Here is a 16,444-nt window from a genome sequence, read left to right on the forward strand (position 1 = left end):
TAAAGAACAGACTTGGATGCCCCTCACTCTAGAAGGCATCTGCCGTGGACAGAGGCAAGAAATTGACAGGTGTGATGGTTTGCCTGACTTTCCCTCCCTTGGCTGTACACACAGCTGTTGGCCTGAGATCTGACCTCCTAGCTAACTCACAAGGTTTTTTTTTTCTGACCAGGCCTTTACCTGCTCTCATTCTGCCCTCTGTAGGTCAGGGTATTCTGGCGGGCACTGCCACTGTCCCCCCTCGCCACTGTATGCCATCCCCTTTACATATACCCACTCTTCAGTGGCCTTGGGACAGCTCTATGGGCACACACTGTCCTGGGCTGAATTTGGCTTCTTTCCAACATGTTGCTGCTCAGACCAACCTCTGGCCTGGGCTCTGGGGCCACTGGAGCCACTCCCTTGCTAGAGAATCCAGTGTCCAAGAACACAACTAGGTCAAGGGTTGGGGGCGGGTAACAAGCCTAGCTCCCCAGTCTCATCTTTGCAAACTGAATCGCTAGACATACTGACTGATCTGTCTCGTACCTTTGCACATACCACCACCTTCTTCTCCTCTGGGACGCCCTTCTGGACTAGTTGCTCTCTCACCCTGTTTGTGCCCAGTCACCCTGTGCCTATTCCTAGGTCACCTCATGGTATAGGAATGAGCCATAGAAACTCGAGGAGGTGGGTTATCTGGGAGGAGAGGCCCCACGGGAACCTGGAAAGACAGATAGGAGATAAAATACAAAGCCAGAAGGTTAGAGAAAAAGACTTCGAGAGGAAGGCACAACTAGCAAGTGTCTGGCGTCCTGTGGTCCACACCCAGCACAAGAGTTGAAGGGGCAGTAGAACCGAGCAGGCAAGGTAAGAAAACATCCCCTGGGGATCCTTCTATGACTGCAATGTAAGAAGTGACGGACTTCCACCAGGTCAGGTGACATCCCATCTCCCTCTCATGGTCTCCTCCTTCTAGTCTACGAGCCTAGGCCTGCCCGCCTGGTCCCCTCTCCATCCTCACCTCACTTCCTCCCCTCCAACCACAGAGCCCTTTCAGTCTTCTCCTCAACGCCCTCTCCCATCTTGGTCTCTGTACATGCTGCCCACTGTGTCTTCCCAGGTCCCTTCCAGTCTGGCTCCTCCCTAGGCTTCAGGTCCCGACTGCACTCTCCCCTTCTTAGCAGAAAAGCTCTCCCCAACCATCCTAGCTACAATACCCCCTGTCCTGGCCTATCTCCATTAGAGGACCCAGTTTCTTTCTTTTCTGGACTTATCACAAACAGAGAGGCACCAGATACAGCACAGTGCTAAGTAGTAAAGGCTCTGGACTCTGCTTTCTAATCCCTGTTAAGCCACTGCCTGGCTGAATGACTGTTGGCAAGCTAGTCAACCTTCCTCTACTTCTGTTTGTGTTCTTTAGATCTGAGATAATAATACTACCTCCACTGTATGGTTGGCCTGAGAATCACGTGCACAAGAACAGTGCCTGCAAAGCCATGATGGTTATCATTATGGTGTTACTGCCATTGTGTTTATTCGTTGGTGCACCATGTGCTCCCTGAGGATGAATGGGCAGGGCCTTTCTTTGCCTTCTTGTTCAATGTGTGTGTGGATGCTACCTACAACTGGCTCACAGGAGATACTCATACAGTCTCTAGGCCCATAGCTCTTGGTTATTTCTAAACTCATGGCCACCTTGTGGAAAGATCTCCAGAGAGGAAAGGGAGCACCCAAATGTTGCCATGCAAGCCGCGCTGGCTGTCAGTGATGGCAGAGGAAGAGTTCATCTCACATCTTTTATCTCCTGGGAGCTCCCATTCACAGAGCAACACATCTTCCTCAGAGATCTTCCATCTCCATTAATGGCAGAGGCACTCCATATCCTCTCCCGACCCAGATTTTCATGCTCTGAATGGCTGCCAGAAAGCATGGTAATCTGTGCACTTTCTTTGTTCCAGGCTTGGTCTAACAGATAGGACGCAATAGCTCCAGATTGAAGCCCAATAAGACCTATCCCTGGGGCATTCATTGCTGGTCACCTTCCCACTACCTCTTAGCCACTCACACCTGCAGAGAGTAACAGATTTGCCAAACATGTTAGAGTTTGTTCTGCATGGCGGCACATCAAAAAAAAAAAAAAAAAAAATCCCTGGGCTATAGCAGGGGCCCAGCACAGCATAACCCTTACCTGCTGGCCTGGCTGTCCAGTTCCACAAGCTGCTCAGGTCTTCTGGGGCTGCTCTGTGGCTCTGGCGTCCTGGGGGATGCAGGCTGCTGGGAGGGTGCAGCTGGGTCTCCCTGGCCACCTCTCAGGGCTGTGGGCTTCTCCGGCCAGGTCTCTCCCACCTTGGCAGCCACATTCTTCTCTTCAGAACCAGCCAAGGTGCTGAGGAAGAATAAATATCTTTATGGAGCAAGTGCTTTGGGACCAGTCCTCCTCTACCCAATGCTTGTTGATGGTACCTCCTGTGGCCACAGTGGGTTCTTCTTCCAGAAGATGGGGAAGAGAAGAGTCCAGTATGGCCCCCACCACACAGACAGTCTGTGTCCTCTTTGGAACGACCCCAGCACTACTTCTCCCCCTGCCACTGATAAAAGCAGTCCCCACTCACAGTAGACAAAGCCTGAACCTTTGATGTTTTTGCATCCCCTGAATCTGGCAAGGAGAAAGTGGCTTCTTGGCTATCCCGTACTTTGAGCTCTTTGGGAGATCTTTCTTCCTCCCTGGCCTCATGTCACACCTACACTCGAACACCCTTACCAACACCATCCCCATCTGAGATCCTTCCAGGGACACTGTTCTTTCTCCTGGTGCCTTCTGCATGCCTTCTTCATGACCTCTATGTGTGATGGTACTGTTACCTGAGGCCTCAAAGATATATGCTCAGTAGACCAAGGACACTGAGTCGGGTTATTGAGCATATAAGCCCAGCGTTCTAGAAAATAAAAATCTAGTTCATCATTACTTGGGCCCTGGCTTAATCTGAACTCAAGCCTCACAACATCAGCAGCATGCCTGCAATTACTGGCAGGACTACCAAGGGTCAAGAAGATAACACTACCAGTTTCCTCTAACCCTGAGACTCTTCATTCATAGAAGTTAATCCCATAATAGCTATGCTCCATGCCTTCAAGCTGAAATAACACAGGGAGCAATGTGATTCTTCAGCCTCAAGTGACATGAGCCAAAATACCATTATCAGCTGCCCAGGAAAATCTGCAGGCAAGTAGATGTTGTCCCTTTCTGTGCTGCTTAACCTGATTTTCTGTTCCAGTCCAACCAGATGTCAAAAGTAGTCTTCTCAGATAATGCCAGTCCCTTAGCCAGTAGGGTAGATACCCTGATGCACCCACCACACCCCTACTTGCAACATACATGCTTGAATGAAAGACAAACCTAGAAGGCCTAGAGAGCTTGTTTCCTGCCTCTGTAAGCCCTGAACTCGCTTTGGAGTCAATCAGAATCCTGTCCCATCTCCTGTCCTTCATAAAATTATGGTAATAGGGATTGACATCATCAATTTGTGAATTACGTCCAAGATTGTTTGCAAAGAGTAATTTGGAGGTCCATTATAACACAAAGACAAGGGGATGAATATGGTTTCTTTGCCTTAGGCTTCAGTGCAAAGTCACTACAATTATCGGAGTTGTAATCCATCTGGCCTATAAAAAGGAAATCCTAGTAAAACAGTCCCAGGAGGGATGTCCCCTATGCCCCTAATAAACTGCCTGGAAGTCAAGATTTTAGAGATCAGCAAAATAATACTTCTAGCTGTAACTAGATTAAAGATTCAGTAGTGTAATAGAGCTTCTGTCTATTGCACACAATTGCACTCCCACATGGAAGATAACACTCCCTTCCACTCTTACACTACCTCCAAAATACTCCTCTGCTGGTAGATAATGGTTGTTCACAGCGAATACATGTGCTTAAGGTTTACCTATTCCTTGTACAGAAAGAACATAAATGTGGAAACCCCAGGCTTGCAACATAACAAAGAGGAATACTCTATGTTTTAGATGTAAAAATACCAGAAGTTTGGTGGGGAGGGGATGAACTACTCTGTGTCTTATTAAAAGTAATCAGTTCAATAAAACTGTATAAGGAACAACAGCCAGCGTTCCCAGTATTTTTTAAATAGTTCTAGTAAAAGGGGGTATTCCTTTGGGGCTGCTTTATTTAACTCGAAGTGTTTATAAAAGGGAAATTTGACATAGTACTTTGTGCCAGTGAATGTCCTACATACTTTACACAAACAAACTCACTTAACCGTCACGACAGCCCCGAGAGGTAGCTACTACCACTATTCTATAGGTAAGGAAATTCACAGAGTGTAATAGGAACAAACTTTGCATGTTTGACTCCATATTGCTTCCCATTTTCCCTGCTACTATGACCTATAACTTATACCTATGCATGTAGGCATGCCACAGCTATGTTTTTCAAAAACCACTCTTTACCCAAAACTTACCTCACCAAGGAGATAAGTAGGCATGATCAGAATGACTATGTTAAGATTTACAGGAACAACATGACCAGATTCCTGTGAGCAAAGATAAACTGACCAAGTACATAGAAATTACACAACCTTGCACTGGGATGCCTACGGATGCTAGTTACCTTTTAATTCCCCCCCTCCTTGCCCTTCAGCTAACTTTCTTTTGACTTTTTTTAGAAGCTCAAATTTCATGCCAAGAGAGACAGTTCGTTAGATAACAGTCCTCCATCTCCTTGGTTTGCTGGCTTTCTGGATAAAGTCACTTTCCTTACGCTAACATCTTGCCTGTCCACTTACCGGCCTGTCCCGCAGTGAGCAGAATGAACTTGGAGAAACACACCCAAGGCCACATAGCGAGTAAGTGGTAGAGCTTCTGCAGGATCTCCTTGCCCAACTCCAACACTCTTCCCCACACAATTCTTGAAAATTAAGCTGCCAGAACCCCAGAGCCCTACAGACAGATCCGCCCAGTTGGTCCCTCATGGATGGAGGATTGGCTGCCCTCCCGTGTGTCCACACAGCCTGCCTCCAGACAGCTCTGAAGATCAGTGGCCGGAGACAACCAAGGCACCCCGGCAAACAGCCTGGGGCCACAGGAGCCCCTTTCGGTTCCTTGCGGGCACGCAGCCCGCCCGCTTTCTGCCGCCTCTGCCTGGAGTGCGGCCCTGGCCCACACGGGGTCCGAGGGGCCTGCGACAACCCCAAGGCCGGTGACGCCGCCGGCTTCCTCCAGGCCCGCGGCGGCCCCGACGGAGCACCCGGCCCATTTCTGATCCTCGCGCGCCATCTAGCGCCCGCAACCAGCACGGCAGAAGGACAAGGGGCACCGGGGCCTTCGCAGCCTTGGACAGCCATTTCGCTATCGGGATGGTCGCATTTCCCGATAGGCACTGCGACCCGAGCACCCCATGCAGGAAATGGCGGTGCGCGCAGGCGCACACAAATGCGGCGCGCTCGCCCCGCCGCGCAGGCGCACACAAAACGGTGTCGTCCTGCACTATGGTGGGCACGCGCCAATCAGAAGAGCACGCGCGAAGCCGGCAATGATTTTCAGCCCAGACTGCACATGAAAATAAACTGTAGGATTTTTAAGATTTGGGTGCTGTAAGCCACCATACAACAATTAAAGCTAGGGGGCGCCAAGATACCTCAGTAGGTTAAGCAACTGTCTTCAGCTCAGGTCACGATCCTGGAGTCCTGAGACTGACTGCACCCTGGAGCTCCTTGCCCAGCGGAGAGTATGCTTCTCCCTCTGACCCTCTCCCCTCTCATTCCCTCTCCAATAAATACATAAAATCTTTTAAAAACCAATTAAATCTAAACCTCTGCATAGGGCTCAGAAAGTTTTGTTTTGTTTTGATTTTTTAAACTTTCCTGGTGATTCTCAAGTGCAGCCAGAATTTTCTCTGTTGTCATATTGCATAATAAAAAGAGAGATCCTGCCCCAAGTCTGGGGAAAATTGGATGAGATGACGCAGACAGGGTGCTTTACACTTTAACTACCTAACACTTAACTAGTTCTGTATCTTGAAAATCTGTTTCACACAACAGATTTCATAAAATAACTTCTTGAAGTTATTCCTGAAGTGTTGTTTTTAGAGGCTCTTGCACTGGAACTCTGCTTTGCCACTTGTAAGCCCTTAGACAAGTTACTTAACCTTTCTCTGCCTCAGTTTTCCTAGGTTATTCATTTTGTGGAATTGCTGGAAATATTGTAAAGCATCCACCAGAGCACACTATAGGTGTCAGTTACTGTGTTCACTGTGTTAACTGTCAACACAATTTGAACCCAAAAAAACCACATAATAGGGCTTCATGCCTGATAGCTTACCAAATCCCTGCTCTATCTATGGTCCCTGTCATTGGCTAGGCTCCAGCCACTCTAGTGTATTCCACTGCAAGGTTTGTCTACAGTTCTTTATCTGCAACTCTTTTCTCCTTCATATTCCTAGAATTGGTTCCTTTTCCTCTTTACAGGAACTTGCCCAAGTTACCCCATGTAAGTAATAAACTTCTTCACTGCCGCCACTCTGTATCAGCACCCTATTTCTTTCAGAGCACTGTTCTTCCCAGGGGGCACAGATACCTAGGATCCAGACCTTTGTTCTTCCTTCTAATTACGTACAAACCTCACAGGATTGTGGGGAGCACTGTATAAGACACAGTGAGTTGAGGACTGTGCACACAGTAGGTGACCCAAAGTTAAATGGTGGTTGTGATCATTAACAATATCTGGTATTAAATGCCAATCAGCCCCTTCTATTCCACCAGTCCCTGACAAGGACCCTCAGTACTAGCCACACTCAACTACATATAGTGCCCAGGAAATAGCCAGCTGTTTGGAATCCTTTGCATATCCTGTTTCCTTTGCTTGAAAGACCTCTATTCACCTTTCAATATTTGGCCCAAAAGCCACCTAACCCATGAAGCTGTCCCCCATTTCCCTGCTTCCACATAATGTATAGTTGCACTGTGGGCCAGGCTTTGCCTCCCTTCAGCCATATCTGTTTTCTCCAGCCTCCAGCACAGGGTAGGTGCCATTTCAGTGACTGCTGATTGAAAGAGTGGGTGACTTCCTGATTATGGAACACTTCCTGGCTGGAGGCAACAAGATGTAGTGAAAACCTTTGTGGCCCCAGAGGCAGAGGCCAGAGGGCTCTAGCTGGGGCTTCAGCTCCTGCCACATGCTCACTGGACTTGCTGGCCTCACCCTCCAGACCAAAGGCTGACACATACCTGACTTGCTCTCTCTACCTAAGAAGCTCAGCACTGTTGCCGGATGCCTTACCCCTTCAGGTGTGCCTCTCTGTCCTCCAGGTTGGCTGGACTGTCACTCTTCTGATCAGCTGGTCCAGCAGAGGCCAGAGTAGTACTGGAACTGCAGGAGAAAGCACACATGCCTACTGAGGCCTCAGACCAAAGGAGAATGGAGTCCCTTCCCAGCTGTCTTCTCACAGGAAAGGGGGAGCAATATCTGGCAGTAAAGAATGGCATCTCTCTAACCCTTAGCACCTGAGTTCAAGATCAAGCACTGCTCCTGATCAGCTCTTGGTTTGGGGTTCCAGTATCCTTGCCTGACCTACATCTCCTGGGGCTGTGTGGGAGTACAGGAAGATTGCTCCTTAGTGAATGTTCCACACACCCACAGCAAACTAGCCACTCCTACTGGTGGACTGATAGATGAAATAGGGCAAAAGCCTGCTGTGTAGGGATGCACAACCCCTTCCCATTGCCCCTTAGCACCCCGGGACCCATATGCCCTCCTCAACCACTTCCATCTGCTGAGTACTGAGCCTCCTAGTACTGGTTGACTGTCCCTGGGATTCCTCCTCCTGACTTCTGCTTGCTGGGTTGAGCTTCAGTCCCTACAGGATGGTCTCTTCCTTAGCTCTGTCTCCCAGTGCCATCCCTTCTGCTACCTCAGCTTGGATCCTTGTGAGTAGGTACTAGGCTTACAAGGCTGAGAGTTGGTTGGCACTACACACATACATCCTGATCATTCAGGAAATGGGGGGAAGCCAGCAGCTAAGCAGAGTCTATGAAGTAGTCCAAACTTGGTCTCGGTTCAGGACTTTGTGTCTGTATGTCTATTCCCTCTCCAAACAATGGCTTCCATCTCCAACAGATGATGAGAGCTGAAGGGCTGTTCAAAGAGATGCTCAGGGCATAATACTCACTTAGAGACCACAGCTGCCTGACACTGGGGCAGTATATTGCCTACATTCAAATCAGCACTTTGCTACCTCCCAGCTGTGTGATCTTAGGCATATCACTGGACTCCTCTGGACCTCAGTTTGGTCATCAGTGAAATGGGGATAAGTTTTTGCCTCATAAGTTTTCCAAGAATAATACATGAATTAATATATGCCAAGTACTTAGAATAATGCCTAATCCATATCATATGCTAAATTGCTTCTGTTATTATTACTGGGGCCTGGGGCCACTTATAGAAGCAGCATCCCTTATCAGTCCATCTGTATCCATCAGCTTGTTACAGACTGAGTGAGTGGGTTGCTAATTTGCCCAGTCTTCCCAGAGGTAGGTTGCATTCTTTGCCTCTGTAAATCCGGCAGATCGATGCTCACAGCATGCTGAGCAGTCACAGCTCACCTCACACCTATGCAAGGCTACACTCATGTTTGTTCTCAAATCCGTTTATCCCAGTTGTACTTACAACCATAATTACTAAATTCAATTATTCATAAAAGTGAATGGGGAGAAAAGTGAATGGAAAAGGAGTGGTTCTTTTCTGCATAAGAAATAACATTTTCTGGGATGCCTGGGTGGCTCAGTGGGTTAAGCATCTGCCTTCAGCTTAGGTCATGATCCCAGGGTCCTGGGATCGAGTCCCACATCAGGCTCCTCACTCAGCAGGGAGCCTGTTTCTCCCTCTGCCTGCCACTTCCCTTGCTTGTATGCATGCACACACACACCCCCCCCCGACAAATAAATAAATGAAATCTTTAAATGAAAAGAAAGAAAGAACATTTTCTGGAGTGCCTGGCTGGCTTAGTTGGTAGAACATACAACTCTTATCTCATGGTTGTAAGTTCAAGCCCCACATTAGGTGTAGAGATCACTTAAAAACAAAATCTTAAAAAAAGAAACAACATTTTCCTTGGAAATATAATAACAGGAAGTTGCTTAAAAATCATAGTCAAAATAAGGATAGGTAAAACAACATAAAAAACTCTTGAATCTTGAAAGGTTAAAAGGCATAAAAGTCTAGACGATTCTTCAGATATTTTGTAAGGTAACTTGATATTTGGCTTCACTTTAAGGAAAATGAAAACAGAATGCAAAGATTTCATTTTATGAAGGTGTGTAAGTAAGAAGGGTGATCTAGATGAATATTCAAACATGAAGCAGAAGTCTACAACAGCAACGAGCAAATTCATTTAATAACACAACCATGCTGGCCAGCACACAGTGATGCAGTCTGTAAGTACTGGGCTCTCGGAGAGCCCTCCCCACTAGTGGCACCTCAAAGAGCCAAGGCCCCAGCACAGCAATCTTTCCTTGCAACTGCTGAAGCACAGTGGTGGGGCAGATCCTGGCTTTGTCATTCCTCTTTGTTCATTCGCTCTGAACCATAAGGGAGCTAGCACAACTTGGAATTGAACAGACTGGGCCAACATCAGCATTCCCATCCTTTGTCTCCAAGGATGACTCATGCTTGGCTTGAAATCACTTGGGGACAGGTGGGACCTTGCCATTTCCTGAATCACCTGAGAAAGCAGCTCCTGACTCCACCCAGGTCTAGGAATTTGAGCCCAGGCAGACACGCCTGTCTTCTCAGAGGGGCTACTGCTTTTCCTCTCACTGAAGCACAAAGCATAACTGGCCAGGAAAGGCGGGTAGGGCAGGAAAAGGAGATATGGAGCTTCTGGAAGGGAATGGAGAAAGCAGCGGTGAAGGACCTTCTTCAGCTTTAGCCCTCAGAGCTCAGCCAAGAAGAAACAAATGGCCGTCATTTGGTCATTATTTTGTTTAGTTTGTCCCTTCATTCATTCATTCCCCACACGTTCATCCTACCTCCTGAGGCCCGCCCAAGAAGGAGCTGGACCTCCAGCTGCAAGGGAGCCCTTGTGTCTGCTCTGGAGGATCTTGAGAGCCAGTGGCAGAAGGTAGACAGAACAAAACTCAAGCATGGGCAATTCCCTTAAGTGGAAAGCCCAGGGACAAAGGATGTGGTGGCAGCAGCTGGAGAAGCAAGCTATAAAGGACTATGGGAAATAACGGGGCCCAGTCTGAGCAACCCCAGCAGTTCTGGCAGCTTGACCCTGGCTTGTCACCAAAGACATGAGAGAATCAACAAGTTGGGGCCATCTGTCTCCCCCAGGCAGCTTACCTTCCTCTCTCAGAGCCAATGTCTGCTCCAGTCAAGACTTCAGGTAGGAAGCCCATGGCTCTGGATCCCACATTGCCATCACTTGACTGTGCACTTGACCTGTTTTGGGAAGAGAACCATTTGCTGACTCTGATTAGGTTTTGATCTAATATAACTAAGATGTCTTGAGAGCAAGCCTCAAGGACTAGAAACCCCGGCTCTCGGCTGCCACCCTGTGCTGCTCTAACTAGAGCCAACCTGACGTTAGCAAGTATTTCTGCTTTTCTTCCAAACCTGATGGACTGGGAGCAAGAGTGGAGCCAAAAAACAAAAACAAAAACAAAAACAGAACAAAGTGACAACTCAGGAGGAGGCTGGCACAATGGAGGGATCAATGACTAACAGAACAAGGGGCAAGACATTTGGGGCCACTAATAAACCACAGAGCCCAGGGCAGAAACAAGATCCGCAAGACATCCGGATTCCCTTCCCTCGTTTCCATGGCTGAGTCTCCACTGGGGGTCCAGAACTCCACATTGAGAAAATGGTGGCAGGCAGGCAAGGTTGTGGCTCTTATCCATTGCTGGCTACTAGCATCTCATTGAAGAAATGTCTAACTCTCAGCCACTGCTCACCACACCCAGGCTTCCCTGGTCTGTCTTAGAGGACAACTCAATGAGATGGTCACAGGATGGCTGGGCACAACCACCCCTTCTGGACTCACCGTCCCCAACTAGCTCTGCCTCCCATCTTTGCCAGCCTCTACCATGTCTCCCTTTAGCCATAGGTCATCCTGGAAGTCCATGCTAGATGTTCTGTTGAGGCCCATGTACTCTTCAGTCACTGACTACCTTAAACTGATCACTTGGCAGCCTTGTTTGCCCTGGCCATCAGCAGGACTGCTTTCAGTGGGGACAAAGCCACAGTGAAGATAGGCCAAGAGCTGGGGTGGGAGTGGTCTGGCCTAGAGATTTGTCCAGCTCTGCAACTGGCTCCCTGAGGGAGGGGCCTGCCCTTCTCCAGGCCTCATGCATTCCTTCATTTATTCTTTCAACAAATATTCACTGAGGACCTGCACTGCCTCAGACACTGGGGACACAGTGGGGAACTGGACAGTCCTGGTCCTAGCTCTACCCATTGACCTTAGACCAAAGGCTACACGGGCTCTACGTCCCTACACCAAATTACCTTTCAGGGTCTAGACTGGGGCTCTTGCGGGCCTCCTCACCAACCAAGTCTCTCTTGGCCTCTCTAGGGCTGGGGGCCTCTTTGTCTTTGGAGTTTGGGGAAGAACTACGGAGGAAAGAAACATAAGTCAACCACCCAGTAGCCACCCACACTCAGATGAAGGCAGTTAGCTCATCCCTAAATGCCAACTGTCTCCACGGAACTCAAAATTTGATATTGTGGGGCACCTGGGTGGCTCAGTGGGTTAAGCCTCTGCCTTGGGCTCAGGTCGTGATCTCAGGGTCCTGGGATCGAGGCCCACATCAGGCTCTCTGCTCAGCAGGGAGCCTGCTCCCCTCCCCACTTCTCTGCCTGCCTCTCTGCCTACTTGTGATCTCTCTTTCTGTCAATAAATAAAATCTTTAAAAAAAAATGTGATATTGTGGGACTGGCCAATTCTCAAATTCTCATTAGTAATAGTGACTGTTGACTGAAGGTCAGACTCCATTCTCATGATTCTGCATGCATTAATCCTCCAGGTAAACCCCAGGATATGCACACTGTATTTGTCCATGTCTACTTTCTAGATGAGTGAATGAGGGCACAGAGAGCCCAAGCAATGTGCCCCAAGTTCCTCAGGTAACAAGGGGAAGAGCTAGGATTCGAACCCAAATGGTTCAAATTAGTCCAGAACTTTGGTTGCAGAGTTCTGGGCTGTAATTCTCTATGATGTTAAGACTGCTCCTAACCTCCTAATTCAACCTCCCTCTGTTCTCTCTGACCTAGTGGGACACCTCTGGCTTGCTTCCTCCGTCTGTCTGTCCTAAGTCTTTGACACCAGCCCCTACCTCCCTTCCTCCCTTCCCAGTCTCCTTCACCTTTTCTCCTCTTCTGCCCTGAGACTTGGGTCTTCTCAGCATCCCTTTCCATGCCCATGCCCATGCTCCACCATGGAAAGGCATAGAGCAGGAGTCAAGCAGCCTCAGTGGGAGTCCTGAATCTGCCTGTTCTTGGCCATGCTACCTTGAGCACCCTACTTGACCATTCAGGGTCTCAATTTCCACATCTATTAAATGGACACAGTGACTGCGTTTACATCCTGCATGGGGACACCTGCTAGGCTGCTGGGGCAAGGTAGGGCTTGGTGAATTCTAGCTTTCCCTCTTTCTTCTTCCCCCAGTTTGATTATCCCATTGACAAGTGGGAGATCAATGGGTTGTTGTAGCTTCGCCGTTCCCAGACAAAGTACCAGAAGCCTTGTGGGCTCTGAAGACAGGAGACACACCAGGGATGTTCACTGGAGGCGGCCTGACTTCCTCCTACATCCCTTGGGGTCATTTTGCCCTTGTTTCTCAGAGATTGGTCACCTTAGGGAAATCAATGAAGCAGCTTTCGATATCGCCTTATTAAAGAAATCATTCCAGTAACAAACACTCCTGAATTTCTGTTCTGGTCCAAAGGGAATGTATGGAACACTTAACTGCAGGTGCTCAGAGTTCTTGGGGAACAATGATCTATGAGTGGACAACTGTGCACTGGCAGGATTTTCCCCAGTGTGCTGGCTTAACTACTTCTGCCTTTTAGAAATCTCACGCAGGTAGAGATGTGGAGAGTCTAGGGATGGGGCAATAGAAGAATAAGAGGAAACATCCCTAAAGTAAAATGGGCAGGACTCAGTGCCTGACTGGGGTGGGGATGTGGAGGAGGAGTCAGAGAGTAAAGGGAACTAGAGATCCACCAGGCCTCATCTTGGATGCCACTTCTCCAAGGGAGCCTTCCCTTAACCATCCCCACCTCTAGCTGGTGACGGGCCCCTCCTTGGAGCTCCTACTGCTCTAGTGGGCAAACACTCTGGCCTCCCTCCCCAGACTCTGGGCTTCATGAGGCAGGGACTCGGGGGTCAGGTGTGCATCAGGAACTCAGTAAACGGTAGCTGACTGAATAGCTAAATGAATAGAAGACGGATCCCACCTGTCACTTGTCCCTTCAGAGAGAACTGGCACCTCCCTGCTCAGATCTCCCCTTGCCCCCACCCCATCTTCCCTGGGTCCCAGGCCCTAGCAAACCCCGCCCGCCCCCCCCCCCCCCCGCCCGCCCAGCGCTCCCTCCTGCCTGCCTGTTGCATGACTCTCTCCCTCCTATCTCAGGGCAAGGACTAGGCCCTCTGTGATCCCTGCTGGTTGTGGTCCCCCTGTCACTCACCTTCCCCAGCACCGTGTACATCAGATGGTTAACATTTCTGGCCAGGGGGCAGTCACCCCTGGGGTGGAAAGAATGAGATGGGGGTAGGGGACCCAGGTTGACCATGTCTCTCACCAACCAGCCCCTTGCCCTGACCATTTGTATCCCTTCCCTACTGACCCCACCTCTAAAATGCCACGGAAGGAGCCCAGCAGGGCCCCCATACCTCATTCCCTCCAGGTCTGGGGCCATCAGGCGGAGTCCTGCTCCAGGTGTCAAGATCTGCAGGCGGACAATCTCCTCGCCTCTTGTACTGCAGCCAAGGAAGAGAGCCAGGGAGTTGCTGGTAAGACAAGCCTTCCTGTTTCCCAACTGTGCCAGGGGTCCCAGGGCATTCTCCCTCAGGAGCTTCCTGGCTAATGCCGTGGGACACCCAGACCCATTGCCTTTTTTCTCCTCTTTGTCTCCTCTTTGGCCTTAAGTTTTCTTGGTGCTACAGCTGAGTGTGGGCCACTGACCTCCAGGCCCCAGAGGAAGGAGAGTGAAACAAACACCCGTTTACCAATCTCCCACCCACAAGCCCAGACCCCCTGAGGCACAGCAAAGGGCCTTCTGGGCGGCAGTGCGACCACCCAGCTCCAATGCTCTGTCTGTAGCTGCTGCCATGATGCTGCTATCCACTTGCGGAGGTGATCCCTGGATGTGGTCCCTCTGGAAAGTCCAAAATGGCTATTTGTGAGGCCAGTGGGAATTCTGTATACATGGACTGATGAGGACTGATCCCCAACCAGATTCTCTGGAAACCTACAGACCGAATTTGGAGTGTGAGCTGGTGGGTGTAGGATATCAGGGACTTGGGGCCTGAAAGCAAGTGACCAGGTGCCTGTGAGCTAGAGGTGGGGGAGGAAGAGGCAGAGGCTGCCAGGGAGAGGGCTGGGAGGCAGATGGTCTTCACTTCGGGTCAACTAGGGTGACTTGGCTGCTCTCCTTTGAAAGTCACCTTAGAGTTGATTCTGACGTCTAGCTCCAACCTAAACAAGGAGGCCTTAAGAGGACTGGGTCAGTGGGCTGCTTGTTTATGTCCCTCCTGGGACTTGGAGATGACATGAGGGAAATGGAAGGGCTTCCAGGGACAGGGTACCTGGTGCACAAGGGCAGCTCTGATCTCTTTGTCCTCCCATGATAGCAATGATGACAGCATAAAGCACGTGGCTGGGACACACCCCACTTGAGAACATCATAGGCAAATAAAAGCATACTTGTTCACCGGTGTTGTCATGTCAGAGAGGAAAGAGGAACAAAGTATGACCCAAGCCTGTCCAAGCCTCCTTCTTTGTCATCCCCTTGAGCAATTCCTTCCTGAAGACCCCACTCAAAGGGCACCCCTTCCAGGGAGGCTGTTATGGGTTGTATTGTTGCTCCTAAAAGATGTGCTGAAGTCCTCTCCGGTATCTGAGAATGTGCCTTTATTTGGAAATTGGGCCCCTGCAGATGTAATTACGTTAAGGTAAGATCATACTGGAAAACAGTGAGTCCTAATCCGATACGACTGGGACGTTTGTACTCAGACACATGGAAGGAATACAGCCAGGTGAGAATGGACACCTACAAATTAAGAACCAACAAGGATTGCCAGCAATACCGGAGGCTAAGAGAAAGGTCTGGAACAGATTCTCCTCCAGAGCCTTTGCAGGAAACATACAGCCATACTGACACCTTGGTTTAGGACCCCTGGCCTCCGGAGCTGTGAGAGGATAAGTTTCTGTTGTTCATGGTAATTGGTTACAATAGCCTCAGCCCCACCCCCCTACCAGAGCTTCAGCCAGAGATCGCTCTAGTTCAGTCTTAGGTCCTCAGCTAGGCTGAGAACCGCTGGAGGTCACGGGCACTCATCTAGTGGGGCCCCAGCTGCTTGTGGCATTTAGAACTTGGGGCAGCCTCACGAGGTTGGTATCACTACTCACTGTCGTATACACGAGGACGCTGAGGCACAGGGGGTTAAAGTACAAAGCCTTGTGCCGGAAGCTGTGCTGTTACTGTTCTCCAGTTTGTCTGCCGGGCAGCACGCTGGGGCACAGCCTACAGGCCCTGCCATGATCCGGTGAGGCAGAAAGCCAAGGAATCTTGACTAGTGCTGTGATGGGGACAGCAGCCACTTTCTCTGGAATAATGGAGACAGGCAGGGGCGCTCGAACTGTGCATGGCACAGCGGGCACAGCAGCGGGTGGCCGCTCGCCGCGTCCAGGGCACCCAGGCCCTCCAGACAAGATGAACTCAAGAAATCAAGCCCCAGGGTGCACAGAGGGAAGACCCCTTCCATGGTTGAGCAGGGGGAGGTAGACGGGGTAGCTAGAAACAAGGAGTTCAGATGAACTTGGAGCTGAGAGGCCTTTGGGATGCCGGGCAGGTCTGGTATCTGATGGAAGGAAAGTGACAGCTGGACAGCCCCAAGGACACAGCCTGCAGGTCCCAAAGTTTCAGCCCTCCCTGAAGTCCCTGAAGGCTTTGGCACCTAAAACAAGGCCTTCCCTCCTAGGAACTTACTGCGGCAGCCTCAGCAGGGCCATAGCTGGGGACAAGGCTGTGATGTTCTCCTGCCCCACTCTGCCATAAGCCAGCTTGTTCTGAAGTGTTACAGAACCCAGGATTTGGTTAAGTCACTGCTCCCCACAGGGCGTGGTTCCTTCAAGGCCACATCCAGGCCTGGAATTTTCAAATAACCAGGCAGAGTGAAGCTGATGGCAGCTGCCTGACCCGACCAGTGCAGGACCTTCCTGACGCAGCA

The 16,444-nt window shown here is 49.8% G+C and overlaps 1 protein-coding gene across 4 annotated transcripts in view; it reads right to left on the reverse strand.

The window, feature by feature from the left end:
* ZNF185 (zinc finger protein 185 with LIM domain) overlaps positions 1–16,444 on the reverse strand; it is a 42,326-nt gene that overhangs the window by 7,438 nt on the left and 18,444 nt on the right. For 3 of the 4 annotated variants that reach the window (XM_059385373.1, XM_059385374.1, XM_059385372.1), the window contains 5 exons: positions 13,886–13,972; positions 11,500–11,604; positions 10,333–10,431; positions 7,270–7,359; positions 2,171–2,368 (listed from right to left, as the gene is read on the reverse strand). In XM_059385373.1, coding sequence (XP_059241356.1) covers positions 2,171–2,368; positions 7,270–7,359; positions 10,333–10,431; positions 11,500–11,604; positions 13,886–13,972 — 579 coding nt within the window. The remainder of the gene's footprint in view (positions 1–2,170; positions 2,369–7,269; positions 7,360–10,332; positions 10,432–11,499; positions 11,605–13,885; positions 13,973–16,444) is intronic. The other variant, XM_059385375.1, reaches the window with a different exon arrangement.

This window comes from Mustela nigripes, chromosome X (assembly GCF_022355385.1).
Source record: "Mustela nigripes isolate SB6536 chromosome X, MUSNIG.SB6536, whole genome shotgun sequence".
Taxonomy (NCBI): Eukaryota; Metazoa; Chordata; class Mammalia; order Carnivora; family Mustelidae; genus Mustela; species Mustela nigripes.